This window comes from Zingiber officinale, chromosome 9A, assembly GCF_018446385.1.
Source record: "Zingiber officinale cultivar Zhangliang chromosome 9A, Zo_v1.1, whole genome shotgun sequence".
Classification (NCBI taxonomy): Eukaryota; Viridiplantae; Streptophyta; class Magnoliopsida; order Zingiberales; family Zingiberaceae; genus Zingiber; species Zingiber officinale.
Window position 1 is genome coordinate 443,240 of NC_056002.1, and position 14,969 is coordinate 458,208.

General features: G+C 36.4%; 2 protein-coding genes across 2 annotated transcripts; both read right to left on the bottom strand.

The window, feature by feature from the left end:
• Window positions 1-93: 93 nt before the first annotated feature.
• LOC122018563 (trafficking protein particle complex subunit 13-like) lies at window positions 94-8,851 on the bottom strand. The gene is made up of 12 exons (XM_042575911.1): window positions 8,446-8,851; window positions 8,275-8,359; window positions 6,800-6,930; window positions 6,609-6,711; window positions 6,372-6,386; window positions 3,464-3,609; window positions 3,150-3,345; window positions 2,103-2,177; window positions 1,208-1,324; window positions 784-828; window positions 398-496; window positions 94-303 (listed from the first exon to the last, which is right to left on the bottom strand). The coding sequence occupies exons 1-12, from the start codon at window positions 8,754-8,756 to the stop codon at window positions 274-276; spliced, it is 1,353 nt and encodes a 450-aa protein (XP_042431845.1). The 5' UTR covers window positions 8,757-8,851; the 3' UTR covers window positions 94-273.
• Window positions 8,852-11,677: 2,826 nt separating this feature from the next.
• LOC122018564 (ethylene-responsive transcription factor ERF054-like) lies at window positions 11,678-13,647 on the bottom strand. The gene has a single exon (XM_042575912.1). It carries the CDS (start codon window positions 13,450-13,452, stop codon window positions 12,190-12,192), a length of 1,263 nt encoding a protein of 420 aa, XP_042431846.1. The 5' UTR covers window positions 13,453-13,647; the 3' UTR covers window positions 11,678-12,189.
• Between the last annotated feature and the right edge of the window lie 1,322 nt (window positions 13,648-14,969).

Genomic DNA, 14,969 nt, shown 5'->3' on the forward strand with positions numbered 1-14,969 from the left:
TTAGGCATTGTGCACGATTTCACTTTTCTACCATTTAACAGTGTTAACATTAAGAACAATGCAAATTTAACTTATTGTGAGCACAGGTAACGATAGATTGAAAAGTAAATACTATAATCAAGCTTTAAATTACATTTTTCACGTGAAGCGAATATTCAGACAAACTTTTTAAGTTCTGTTGCAAAAAATTTATCCTTCATGCAACAAAGATACAAATCTCGATCAAACTGCAATGTGTTGCTTTTTCACGAGTAATCATGAGAAAAAAAAGTCTCAAGTCGTCGTCGTCGTATCAACAAAGATCTGCGTTCCCATGAAAGAAAGTACAAACGATAAGCAATATTATATATCGGCGGTTTAGAAAGGAATGCACAAAAAAAAAGAACAGAAAAATTACCTCCACGTCAGGCAATGGATCATACAGTTTCTTCTCTCGAACATCAAATATTGTAATTCCAGAAATTTTCTGGACACCTAATCCAGTAGCGATCAAGTTCTGTTTGACAATTATAAATTCAAGTCAGCTTAAATATGCCTCTTACAGTTCATTGAATTGGTTAAAATAGGGGGAAAAAAACAATTGCATCGCTCAGTTTACCATCTCTAACATAGGTGAATTAACAGTGTTAATAATTAGAGGTTAAATGATTAAAGTTTGAAAAGCCTAAGGGGTATATTGATGATTTAAAGTTCTGAAATAGATATTGTTTTTTAAAAGGGTAAACTTCAGGTGGCAAAATGAAAATTCATAAAAAAATTTTTTATACATTTCCGATCTCTTACCATGTCGAAGATGTTTGAATTGGAAGCTTCTAATGGCGGAAGCACCTGTGGTAAAATACAATAAAGTAAAATCATAACTATTAGCAAAGTATTATGTCAATGAATACATTACGTTAAGAATGTATGGTCATATCTTATATTAATCAATATAAAAATTCATATCTAATTGATAAATTATACAACTAATTATTTATTTCTTTTCATTAATGAAAGTAGAACGAGCAATAAAAAATTGTCATATATTTTTATAATAATCATTATCATCAAAAACAAAATTGACAAAAAAAAATATCCTTCATGGTTTCTCGCTCTCTAAGCAGAAGTGCACAGAGATTTGGCGATCGATTGTCAATATTGTACAATTTAAAAACACACACACACAAAATAACATATTTTGCCAATCATCGTTGCAAGTGTTACTTACCAACTTTTGGATTCCATTAACCATGACAAACTTTTCATCATTAGAAATGCCTGGAGATGTAAAAACTTCAAATGGACCCAGAGTTCTATCTGTCTGATTTGTGATAGATAGATGAACCTGAAGAAATCCAACATAAAAGTTAAGAATATATGGAAAGAACTTGTAGAAGATAGTGAACAGCTTATTAGCATCTCATTCCTGAAAAGTGTAGAACATGCATTTTTTAAGGCACCAATACTTCTCTTTTCAGACAAGTTTTCTAAGTTATTTTCCAATTTATATTAATAAAGTAGACAAACATTAGATTGATTCATCTTCATTTCTGAAACAACTCGGCTAAAGGTCCTAAAGCACAGTTCTACTCACAAAGAGGATAGTGGATCATTGACAGGGAAATCAACTAAGATCAATAAATTATCTACCAAGTGGAGACGAAGAACCTATTCGTATCAAGTCATCAAATTTATAAGGAATGCACTAAGGTGAAAAATTATACAGAATGACATTGTGATAACGATCTTCTAGACTAACATAAGAAGAGTACAATGTCGATAATTATTTACCCCATCATGTATATAACATCCATAGATTTCTCTCATCAAGGTGACTCATCTGAAGACATCCTACCGTAGTGATTGCATGGAAAAGTAATTGGGCATTGCATTTAAAACAACTCAATGCTAGGATAAAAGCGAGTAGGTTGATGATACCATTTACAGGTAAAGCAACAATACGTTCACCGTAAGGTCACAATGCTAGGATTAAGCAATAGAACTTTCCACGAGATAAGACCTTTATTCAAGAGCAATGCAAAGCCATCTCAAAATTTAAGAAACATGGATAGTAGCATAAGCATAGTTATGTCCATATGAGCAAAGGAGCAACAGATCCGTACCTGAAATGGCCTCTCCAAAATGATAATAGGCGGAATATCAAGCATCTGCAACTCAATGTCCTTCTGAGTAATAGGCTGTTCAGACGAATTTCAAAAAAAAATATAATCCTCTCTCTTTATATGGATATAGTTATTTTGCAGCAACAGAGACAAAAATTAACTATCCCTAAACACATTCCAAACTTAGAAAATGCCCATTGATAACTAGGACTAAAATCTGAGTAGGTCTTACAACTTGATTAAAAAAATAATACATGAGAAATTAAAAATAATTATTCAAGAAGGCAACAAGTACTTTTCATACTGTTGATCCTTTGCATGGAAAAGAAGATTTTGTTAAGATTGCAATTATAAAGCTTCAAAAATTGAAGACTGGTATTATGGATATTTAAGTGTTGTTGAACAGTTAGAACATTTGGAAAAGCTACATAAAGTTGTAAGATTGCAAATAAAACATGACCTCAGAGAGATGGAGTTCATTTTGAAGCAATTTGAAACAAATAGTGAATCCTACAAAGTTTGTGGTTTCTTAGTAACAGCACTCCGTTTTCAACTCAGATCAAGATGTTGGAACATTGTGCAGTTGGAAAATTGTCTACATAATTTGCTAAGTAACCACACGTGCAATCTAGTAATTACTAGGAGAGTTAAAGATACTCTATAACTCCATTATTTGAGATCAAATTATCACTAAAAATTGCATTCATGTTACTATAAAAGAAAGTCTCAAAACAAAAATTTCTGCTTTATAAGATTAAATTAACCTGGCACATCCCGGTACTAAAAGTGAAATGATAGATATTATCAGTAATCTTGACAAAATAATAAGATCTGAAGGACCAATTTGAAGAAGTTTTTGTTATGAACCATAGAAGGAATCTCAACTAAAGAATATAATTCCTAATTAAATTCTTTCTTGCTATTTTCTGAGTAATATGAACAAATATATCAAGATTTATAGAAGGAATTGCAACTAAAGAAATACTTTTTCTAATTTCTAAAAATATTAATAGCTAGTTAGCACATAGGAAGGTTGTGATGTACTACAGTGCCATAGATTTGCTGAGTCTGGAGTCGACCAGGTTCACCCAAGTTCATTCGCCATGTTATTTGAAATTTACCAAGAATACTGCTTCCATCAACCTTCGATTGTCCAAATTCTTCAATTGTGGACTTTATTACATAAAGATAGTTGTATATTCCACCTCCAGCTCTGATTAGAACAGGTGGCTTAAGTAATCCTCTGCATGAGATTGAGATTCAAGTAGAACTTCGTGAGAGCAATAAACAACAAGGTGAAATACAATCTTGTATTAGGAAGATTCAAGGATCATAGGAAACTTCTATAAATGTTGAATCACCTTGTCTCAGAGTTAGCTTCGGCAGAATATTCACTAGTTTCCAACCTTGTTGCAGTCCATTGTTGTGAAGGTTCAAATTCAACTTGATCCATGTAAAGATTTGACTTTGTGTGATTCTCTATGCATGCCTCCAAATATGTATTATCCTAAAACTGAGAATGTGAGATAAACATATTGCAAACCTGAGTTATCTCATTTGATAGGACAGAAAAATCTGATCTTCTTGTAGCATCATTAGAATACGTGAAGATTACATAAACTAAACCAAATTTTCTATTCAAAGGAAGAATTGGTGTAAAAGGCAAATCTATGTTATGGAAAGATAAATCACAAATGGTGGCAAAAGTTTTTTAGTTAATGCAGAATCAATGTATTTATTTTAATATCAATGATCGAAAAAGGTTGAAACCTGCAAATGTAGTTTTAAGATCACGGTTAACTTGCAAGACACAGTTGCAGTGATAAATTTGAGCCTTGGAGAAAATAAAAATTGTGATAATTATCATAAGCATGGAACAAAATAGTTAAAGAGGAAGTGAATTTATCAACAAACTAGACCTATAGCCTTTCAGATGTTTGCATATCTCATATATTTCAATGCAATGTTGTGTATAGAGCAAGTGGTGGTAGAGTGAACTAAGATAGACAGCCAATAGCTGGTGGATGCTAAGTGATCAATAGCTAGCATGCTCTCTGAAACCAACATCACCAATAATGAACTCAATGGATTTAATTTAGTAAAGATGCAAATAAAAAATAGCACCAACAAGGTTTATATGTGAGTAGTAATTATATTTGCTATAGGTTAGTCCCACATAGGGTATTCAGTTATAAAGCTTCATGCTCAAGTATTATATACGATCATTATCATATTTTTGGCTACATAGATCTTATCCCTCCATTGAGATCTATGCAATGTTACAAAATTAAAATTAATTAAATAACCTTTTATTAGTAACAAAAAATTTCTAGGATAACTCTATCCCTCTTACAACTTCCACTCTAATTGATTTAACTCTTCTAACTAGACAACTATTAATCGTATTTAAATATGTCTATATTATTCATTTCAACCCATTTTATCTCATTTTATCATATGTTGGAGTTGTACCTAATTGCTCTTAAATATAAATAAAAGGAAATTTATCAATTAAATGGTCAAGTTTAGACTCCAAAGCCTATGAAGCTACGCAAACTATGGATGGAACAGTGTGTTCTTTCTATAAAAATTGCATTTGACATCGATTCCTCATTATGTGTAATGTTTCAAAGTCAAATGAAGCAACAAACTGAGTCTTAGTAGTTAGTTCAACAAAGAAATAGAAAAAAAAAAATGGTATAACCCAGCATTTGCCTAGGAAAAAAAAAATCCACTATAGGGAGGGCATCCAATACAACAACAACAACAACAACCAAACCTTTTCCTACTAGGTGGGGTCGGCTATATGAATCCTTTTACGCCATTGAACTCTATCTCCAACTATATCAACATCTATATTTAAATAAATTTTATCTTGTTTTATTGTTGCTAATCAAGTCTTTTTTTGGTCTTCCTCTTCCTCCTTTGATATGCGTTTTTGTCATAGTTTCACATTGCCTAACTGAGCATTTATTAGTGGTTTAAGTACATACCCATACCATCTTAAACATGTCTCTCGGAGATTTTCCCTCAATAGATATAACTCTGACTTTCTCTCTAATGCTCTCATTTCTTATTCTGTCCATTCTCGTATGTCTATACATCCACCTTAACATCCTCATCTCTGCAACTCTCATCCTCTGGTCATGTGCTCGAGTCATATCCAACATTCAACTTCATATAACATAGCAGGTCTAACTGCGGTTTTGTAGAATTTTCCTTTAAATTTTAGTAATACTTTACGGTCATATAAAACACCCGACGCTCTTCTCCATTTCAATCATCTGCTTATATTCTATGTAAGACATCTCTCTCAATTCCTCCATCATTTTACAAAAATAATCCTAAATATCTAAAGCTTTTGGTTCCGAGTAACTCGTCATCTCCTATCTTAACAATTGTCTTATTATATCTAATATTGCTAAATTTAAATTTCATATATTCTGTCTTTATTCTACTAAGCCTAAAGTCTTTCCCTTCCATTGTTTTCCGTCAAGATTCTAGTTTAGCATTTACTCCTTTACATATTTCATCTATCAAAACAATATCATTTGCAAACAACATATACCACGTTACTGTGTCTTTAATATGTGAATTCGTCCATAATTAATGTAAAAAGATAGGGACTTATAGCTGATCCTTGATGTAATCCTATTTTTTTACTAGAAATGCTTCAGTTACTCCGCTTGAAGTCTTTACTCTAGTCATTACATCCTCGTACATATCCTTAATTAGTTCAATATATGTTATGCTAACATCTCTTTTTTCTTGAATTCTCCATATAATTTCTCTTGGGACTCTATCATAAACTTTTTCTAAGTCAATTAATGTCATGTGTAGATTTTATTTTTGCTCCCGATATTTTTCAATTAATTGTCTAAAAAGATGTCAAGATGTATAACTTCTATTGTCGGCCTTCCAGGCATAAACCTAAATTGATTTTCGGTCACCATGATCTCTTTCCTTAATCTTTTTTCTATTACTTTTTCCTAAATTTCCATGGTATGACTTATTAGTTTAATATCCCTATAGTTTGCACAATTTTGTATGTCTCCCTTGTTCTTATATAAAGAAACTACAGTACTTATCCTTCATTATCAGACAATTTTTTCGTTTTCAATATCATGTTAAATAATTTGTAAGTTATTCAATACCTTGTTTCCCTAGGGAGGGCATCCAATCTTAAGATATAATTCAAAAGAGAATCAAAGGAAAATGCAGCAACTTACAATAAGTTATTGTGGTAAAAAACCACAGAAAAAAACATACCTTGACTGTGCGAACCTGAAAAGAAAAACAGAAGAGAACATGTCATTTTCAAAAATTAAGAAAAAAATAAAGTCTATTAGGCATAAAGATATTAAGATCCAGAGTATTGAACAAAAGTAAGTGACAGAAAACAGATCTTTGGAATTCCCTTTTAGCTAAAGATTAATCAGCAAGCAGAATCCATAATAACAGTACTCAACATACTAATGACAGCAATGAAATAGTAAGTTAGAATACCTTTGTTCTAACTGAAAGTGGATTGTTAACAATAAATTTAAAAAACTGAGGAAGATATTTACGCTCGCTGTCACCATCATTGTACAGGGCAGTACAAACAAGCCTAAAATTTGTTGCAAGAAGAACTAGTTAAAAAATGTTATTATTAGTGTTTTCATCAAATTGTGGCAAGTAAAAACATAGTAACATACGTGTGAGGCCCCAATTCTTTAACATCATGCTCTACAATGAAATCATATCTGCCACCAGAACGTATTGATTCAACAGGTGATTTAGACGTATCCAAAAGCAGAATCCTTTGCCTTTCCGTTTGAATTTCTGCCTGGGAATTACAAATTATTACTTGTCAAGGCTCAAAACTCGATTAGTAAAACATATATACAGAAAAACTAATAATATTGTGCAAAATTCCGAAACAGTTGGAAGACTATCTTCATTGCGTTACTTTTGTACTAGTTTTACATTTTTATACTCAATCAACCAACCACACAAACTATCATTACAAAAGCCCAAAACATTATATTTCTTTGTCAGAAAAGTGCTTAACACAAGATGGAAATCAAATTCGATCTCACAAATAAATTAAACTTCCACTAATTGTTTTCGGTGCTTTCATTTCTGTACTATGTCTCTTGTAACACAAATGCTAAAAATTAACTCAACTGCATCTATGTACATCATATGGTAGATTTTGCATGCACCCTTGTAATTTACTGTCATTCCATTCATCCCATATTTTTCTTAATTCTCCACTTTAGCAGAGAATATGACATTTAGTCTTTATATAAGTTGATATGCACAATACATATATATATGTGCAAAATATGACATTTAGTCTACTTTCGGGATATAGGTTCAGAAGCTAGGCCTGGTTCAACCTACCTTGGGCTCTTACTTATTAATCTAGTAGTGGGTACCATGTAGAGTTACCCTGACACTCGTCCTAAAGAGCTGATGCTGTCTGATATTTGATTATGTTTGGTAATTCCGAATGAAGAACTGAGAATAAAATTACTTAGATGATATAATATGTGTATTTACTTATTAGAATTAATTAATCAAATTATGCACTAGAGTGGATATTTTAGAAAAAATGGTGGAGTACATGGACCAATAAACTGCAAAGGGTGCATATACAATTTAATGTATAATTTTGCTACTCCAGCAAGTCAGCATCTTTAACAGCTTTCTGTCTATCTTCAATAAAAGATTACATGTTTTTCCTTTGAATTGTACTAGAATTCACTGGTCCTAGCAAACCCTGATTCCATCCTGTTGCAACTGATACATTGAAGACAGCAGTTAGAAACCTACTACTAGGAAATACAAATACCATTCAGCATGTCCAACAAGATTTCTACATGCTTCCTTCCGTTAATGTTCGCGAAAATAGTACTTTACATTTCTTCAGAAAACAACAGTATGAATCCCAGAGAGAAATTACAGGGTACATAACAACACCTTTCGGTACATGTTCATCCAAACTTCCCCGTTGAAATATTTGTTGATATCCATGCTTAAAACTGTAACTAGGTAAAAGTAAAGAAAACAATAGAGTAAAGGTTTCCAATAATCCTACAGCAATGTGGACAAAATGTGAACAATTAGACAAAGAACACATGCTGTAACACCACTTCGGCAGAGGCAAAAGACCAGAACAAATCACCTTAATGATCACGTCCCGTGCTTCGAATTTAGAGCTGTTATTGACGCTGATGTAGCTCGAGAACGTCTCGCCCAAATAAATATTTCTACAAACAGAACAAAGACGAACACAGGGATCAAGATCAGAGCCCAACTTAATTAGAGCTGCAGAAAGACACGCCAATGGTCGGACCCGAATGATTGAGGGACGATAAGGAGGCCGGAGAGGGCCATGGCGTCGACAGGGTTACGGATCTGGAATCGATCCCGGAATGTGAAGTCGCTATTGGCAACGGCGTCCGGGGTGGAAGGGTCGGAGATCCGGAGAAGATCGTCGGGCGGGAGGCTGGGATCTACGAGGATGTCCTCGGCGGCTAGGAGGTCCAGGGGATCAAGGAGGCGGAGGACGGCTTCCTCGGCCTGGAAGGAGGGACGGCAGAGGCGCATGACGCGGAAGGCGAGAGAGTGGTTGGACGGCGACCCGCCCTGGAGTTGTCCGGACATCGACGCAGAGTACGACGCCGGCGACGGCGACGATGGAGGGAGCTCAATCTGAGATAGACGAAGGGTTTACCTCGACGGAAAAGCGGAAACTAATATTTAATTTAGCAAATAAGGTTAGTTTAGGTTTGGGAATGAGTGAATGGATTCATTTCTAAATCTTGTATTTGGTTGATGAAAATGAAATCAAGTTTTAGGAATGAAACTTAAAAATTTGGTATAGATGAAACCCGAGGCAGGATCTCCTTGACCACTTTTTGTGGTCGAGGGGATGTGCCACTTGTATTTACGGTCGAATCATGATCGCGATCCGGCCGTAAATAGTTGTGATCCCTTCCTGAGTTCACCATCCCCACTAGGTTATAGTTTCTGTTCGGAGTGGACGGCCAGATGCCGCCCGGAAGACACCCTCGTTCGGCGCCCAGTAACCTAACCACTTATCCACCACCGGAGGCCTTCAGACGGCCTCCGGCCGTTCGTACCGAACAAAAACTATAACCTGGTGGGGATGGTGAACCCAGAAAGGGATCGCAACTATTTGCGGTCGGATCGTGGCCGTGATCCGACCGCAAATGCGAGTGGCACATCCCCTGGACCATAAAAAAGTAGTCCAGGAGATCTGTGTGCATGAAACTCACCACTCTCTTGGGTTTTGATGGAATGAGAATAAAAAATAAATTTTGAACGAAAATACCCTTAGTATATTTGTTCAATTTTTCTTTCATGTCACTCTCTCTCTTTGTTCTCTCTCATCATACTTTCTCTCTCATTATTCTCTCTCATCACATATTCTCTACCATTTTCTCTCTATATTCTCTCTCATCACACACACTCTCTCATATTTTACTCTCTTCATTCTCTCCTCATTTTCATCATATTTCCTCTCTCTTCAATCTTTCTTATCATAATCTCTCTCCATATTTTATTTCATCATACATTCTCTCTCTTCATTCTCTTCCATCACACTTTCTTTTCTCATTCTCTCTCGTTACCCATTCTCTATTATTTTTTTCCTGTATTCTCTCTCATCACATACACACTTTCTCATTATTTTCTCTTTCTTCATTCTCTCCTCATTTTTTCATCATATTTTTTCTCTCCTCAATCTCTCTTATCATACTTTATCTCTCTATATTTTCCCTCATCATACTTTCTCTCTCTTCATTCTCTTCCATCACACTTTCTTTTCTCATTCTCTCTCATTACCCATTCTCTATTATTTTTTCTCTGTATTCTCTCTCATCACATACACACTTTCTCATTATTTTCTCTTTCTTCATTCTCTCCTCATTTTTTCATCATATTTTTTCTCTCCTCAATCTCTCTTATCATACTTTATCTCTCTATATTTTCCCTCATCATACTTTCTCTCTCTTCATTCTCTTCCATCACACACTCTCTCTCCTCATCACACTTTTTCTCTTCATTTTTTCCCATCACATTTTCTCATCATACTTTCTCTTCTCAATCTCTTATTTTATCTCATCACACTTTTCTCTCTTTTCATTTTTTCCCATCGCTCTTTCTCTCTCGTCATATTTTTTCTCTTTTCAATCTCTCCTATCACGCTCTCTCTCATCATTTTCTCTCATCACACTTTCCCTCTCTTCATTTTTTCACATCACACTTTCTCTCTCATCATATGTTTCTCTCACATTTAGGGGTGAGCATTCGGTCAAAACCGAACCGAATAAATCGAAAACCGAATAAACCGAATTTCTTTTCAACCAACCGAACCGACCGAATTTCCCTATGAAACCGAACCGGCCGAACCGATAAAATATCGGTTAATTCGGTTTTCGACCGAATTAACCGAATTTTAAAACCCTATTCGGTTTTCCTTTAAAAATAAAGATTTTATTTAATTAATTATATTTTAAAATAAAAATTAATTAAAATAATATTCTTATTCGGTTTAACCGAATTACAAAATTCAAAACCGAAACCGGACCGAATTAATAAAAAATCGAACCGAATTTTTTTAAAAAAATCGAAAACCGAATTAACCGAACCGAATTTCTAAATTCGGTTGGTTCGGTTCGGTTAATTCGATTTTTCCGAATTTTTGCTCACCCCTACTCACATTCAACTTTATCTTCCATCTATTTTTTTTCTAAGGGTAAAAAAAAAAATTTAAGTTCATTATGATTGAAAATATTCAACTAACCAAACATTATATTTAGTAATAATATCCAAGCTTATACTCATTCTCATTCCACAATATTATGATACACATTCTCATTCTGATTCTTAGGAGAGAACCAAAATATCTAAATCTTTAAAAATTGAAATGAGCCCCATATCCAGGGTTCATCCTATTTCAAAAAAAAAAAATGCACTTACAATTTCTAAATCAATTTAATATACCCAAAAGTTTTTAAAATTATCATGAATAAATTTGTGTGTTAGTTTTTCTAGTAAAGACTTCTTATACATTACCTTCGCTATGCCCGAGCTACATATTTAGTTGCAAAAGACAAATACGCTCATTCCAACATTCCCACCAATCCGTACCAAGATCAATACGAAAAAGATAAATCACGGACGACTACTAACCTTTGAAATAATGACCCCAAGCTACCTACTTGAGTCATGTTATGATTCACTTGTCCTTTCAAATTTATTTGATGAATTAACTAAGGGAGAACATGCTCCACTAACTCCAGACTAATTGGACCAAAATCATTAAAATACTATTAAAATCATAGGCATAATTTTATGAAATAAAATTTGATTGCAATACAAGTTTTTAAATAATTTATTTGACAAAAAAGGAAGAAAAAAAGAGTGATACGTTCCATTTTCATAATTGTCTTGGGTTATTTCTTCAGCATATTCATAATTGTGGAGAACGTTGCAGCATTCTCCTTGTTTTCAAACCTTATTTTATTATCAAGAACTGTGAGAGGGAAAAAAAAAACCCATAAATTAATAACTTAACATGCATTGGCTACTACGATCATATCCAAGCTTATACATGAACGGAGAACCCAAAACTGTCTCCATCTTTTTGCGTACAAAATGCAGAGATGTTTGTTTAAATTCTAAAGCATTCTTCAAGCTGCAGGCCGCGTGTGACTTGTGTGATAAGTACTTCAACTAAATGATAGGATCAAAGCTAAAAACTTAAACATGGTGACTGGAAGAGGTCGATCAAAGATGAAATGAGGAAGCAAGAGGTGGACGGACATCGATCTGTTGTGGCCTGAAAAATGCAGCCAGAACAGGGGAGCCCTTGGAATGTATGAAGAGAAGCAGCAGAGAGGAATACATGCTTTAAATCATACTCCTCTGCTTGCGCAAGTGTAAGTTCCACAGATCGGCATTAAAAGACTGCAATCTGTGAACTGTTCTAATGTGTCTTCATGTGTTTGTCTAATTTCCTATATGAAACAGAGGAGAGGAGATGAAGGAGAGGAGAGGTTGTGAGGTGTGATCACTCCTTCCACGTAAAAAAGAGAGGAGAGTGAGAAGGGGCAGTGGAAGGAGGAGGAAGAGGAAGAGGTGCGGGGTTGTTGGAGTATTCCTCGTCGGTTTCGGCGATGCTGGTGAGCTGGGAAGGGAAGAGAAGAGTGTTGGCTCCGTCGATGTCGTCCCACACGGGGCTGCCCGGACCCCAAGTGTTGAACCAGGCTTCTTCGGCGTCTCCCCAAACCATGTCTCCTGGCGGATGCGCCGCCGCTGTACCGACGACAGAAGTGAGATCGTAGTTTCCCATGTCAGCGCTGCTGGTGTCCGTAATTGGAGGAGCGACTGGAGGTATTGGAGTGTTGGATTGGGCTTGTGGTTGCGGAGGTTGCTTCGATGTTTCATGAGTAACCGGAGCAGAGGAGAAGGAAGAGCAAGGAGGTGCTTCCTTGCTGCTATTAGCGCCGGCGGAGCCGCCCTTGCCGAGGAAGAGGTTGGGGAAGTTGAGCCGGGCGCTCTCGCCCCTGAGTTTGAACGCCTCGCGGTCGTAGGCAAGGGCGGCGTCCTCGGCGGTGTCAAAGGTGCCGAGCCAGAGGCGGGTCCGGTTCTTCGGCATGCGGATCTCCGCCACCCACTTGCCCCAGTGCCTCTGCCGCACGCCTCGATACAGCTTCGCCGGCGCGGGTGCAGGGGAGGCGAACATCGGCGCCGCACGTAAGAGTCCCGGATACATCGACGCCACCGCGGCACGCCGGGCCGCCGCCTCCTGCCCCGCCAAACGGCCCATCATCGCCAAGTTACCGCGAGGGCTCAGGTTGAGCGCCTCGCTCCAGAACTTGAGCAACTGCTCCTGGTACATCTGCTGTTGTTGTCCCGCTGCCGTCGCCGCGGCGGTTCCTTCCACCATAAACAATGGCGAGGGAAGATGGCCACGGATCGGGTACGGATGACCCTGCGAAAAAGAAATCATCTGCTGCTGCTGCTGCTGCAGGAGCAGACCGGTTGCAGATAGGCGCAACGCCGACGAGTTCGGTAGCGACTGCGCATCCTCGTAAGCGAATGGAAAGATTGGCTTCGGAGAAGAAGCCGGTGTGGTCGGATCGGATGAGCGACCCAACCGATCTGGGCTTCTAATCTTCTTCAGCGGCCGAGGCGAAGCCGGGGCCGCCTCCTCGAACGACCGCGCTCCCTCCGGCAGCACCACGAGCTTCTGCTGCGCTTTCCCCTTATGCCTCCTTCCATCGCCTCTCCTTTCTTCGCCTTCCATGCCCGAGCCGGCCGGTCGCTCCATGGGAGAACCAAAGCAGCAGAATTGAACGCGAGTCGCTCGACGAAGTGGCGAAGAGAGCGGGCGACCGGCCGGCGAGGGGCGATTGTGATCGAGGCAGTGAGGTGGGTCGAGGGCGATAAGCGTAGAAATTTTTGGAGCGCTCGTTTGCGTGCTTGGATTGGTGACGCAGAGCGGGCAGCCGGCGGCGATTTAAGCAGCAAGGTGAAACAGCGATAAGGATGCAGATATTTTTTTTAGGCCCTCGAAGAAGAGTCGGTGGGCGGGGCCCGCCGCGCAACATCTTTGAACTGGTTGTGCCCTGGGTCCTGACACGTCAACTTCCTGATTCCCTTTGACCACGCGTTAAAATTCCCGTCGGCTGAGTCACACGGCGGGCTTTTAGATTCGTGAGGAAATATCTCAAATATTCCTCTCTTTTACTCTCGGCTTCTTCTCACTGCTCCGACTTCTGTCGCCGGCGTCGTTCGGTTATCTTGATTAAAAAAAAATACAAAATAAAAAATCACATTGTTACGGCTCAGTGCGTGTCTTGGCTAAGCTCAAAGGCCGTCCATAGTTTACGCAATGAAATTTAATTCCTCAATTAATTTTTTTTTTTCAAAATATCGAAAATCATATTTAATTCTATTTTTATCCCCTCCGAATTAATTATTATACTGTAATAATTAATTCGGATAATTAATCTAAAAATTATAAAATTTGATTTTATATCAGTTTTAGCTATCCATTAAAATCAATCAATAAATCTAGAGAGTTCGAAATTACAAATTTTATGTATTCATCAAGTTCTTTTGATTATATCTATACCTTATAACACAATAAATTTTTTATCATAGAAGACTTTTTAATGATTTTTTACAGTGTTTAATTGATTAGATGGATATAATATAGTAATCAATTAAAAAATTTAATTTGTATTTTAAAAAATATTGATCTGACATATCAAATTGATATTTGCGAGATAGTAATATAATCAAAATAAATACAAGAACATATATGCCCTTACTCCATATTATTTTGAGCGCTCTAAGTCTATCAATCGATTTAGCCGAAACTAATTAATGAATATAGAGATATCGGAATGATATGAAACCAAATTTTATATCCTTGTCTAATTGTTTTAATTATATATGTGCCCTCAAACATTATTTTTATACGCTATAGTGAGAATAATAATTTTTCAAACATGAATGTATCTAATAAATTCGATTTGTGTTCAAAATTTTGTTATTCTTAGCATGATATATCAAATTAATATTTAAGGGTATATAGATATAATCAAGAGAATTATAGAAGCATATAATATCTAATTCCATATCATTCCGAATTCTTTAGTCAATCAATCGACTTTGATGGACCTAAAAGTTCAGAATCATATGAAACTATATTATTCATTTCATTTTTCTATTATATCCTTCTTAAATAATCAATTTGATGCACCAAGAATAATGGATTTTTAATCATATAAGACTCTTTAATTATTTAAAAAAAAAAATAATCTATTACAATTAATTAAA

Bases quoted from the DNA above. Each gene is read 5' to 3' on its own strand.
- LOC122018563 (XM_042575911.1), bottom strand. From the start codon at position 8,756: ATGTCCGGACAACTCCAGGGCGGGTCGCCGTCCAACCACTCTCTCGCC. The intron at 1,325-2,102 runs GTACGGATCTGT...GGATTTCTTCAG, and splicing joins TTTTGGAGAGGCCATTTCAG to GTTCATCTATCTATCACAAA. The intron at 829-1,207 runs GTAAGTAACACT...ATTTTACCACAG, and splicing joins TTAATGGAATCCAAAAGTTG to GTGCTTCCGCCATTAGAAGC.
- LOC122018564 (XM_042575912.1), bottom strand. From the start codon at position 13,452: ATGGAGCGACCGGCCGGCTCGGGCATGGAAGGCGAAGAAAGGAGAGGC.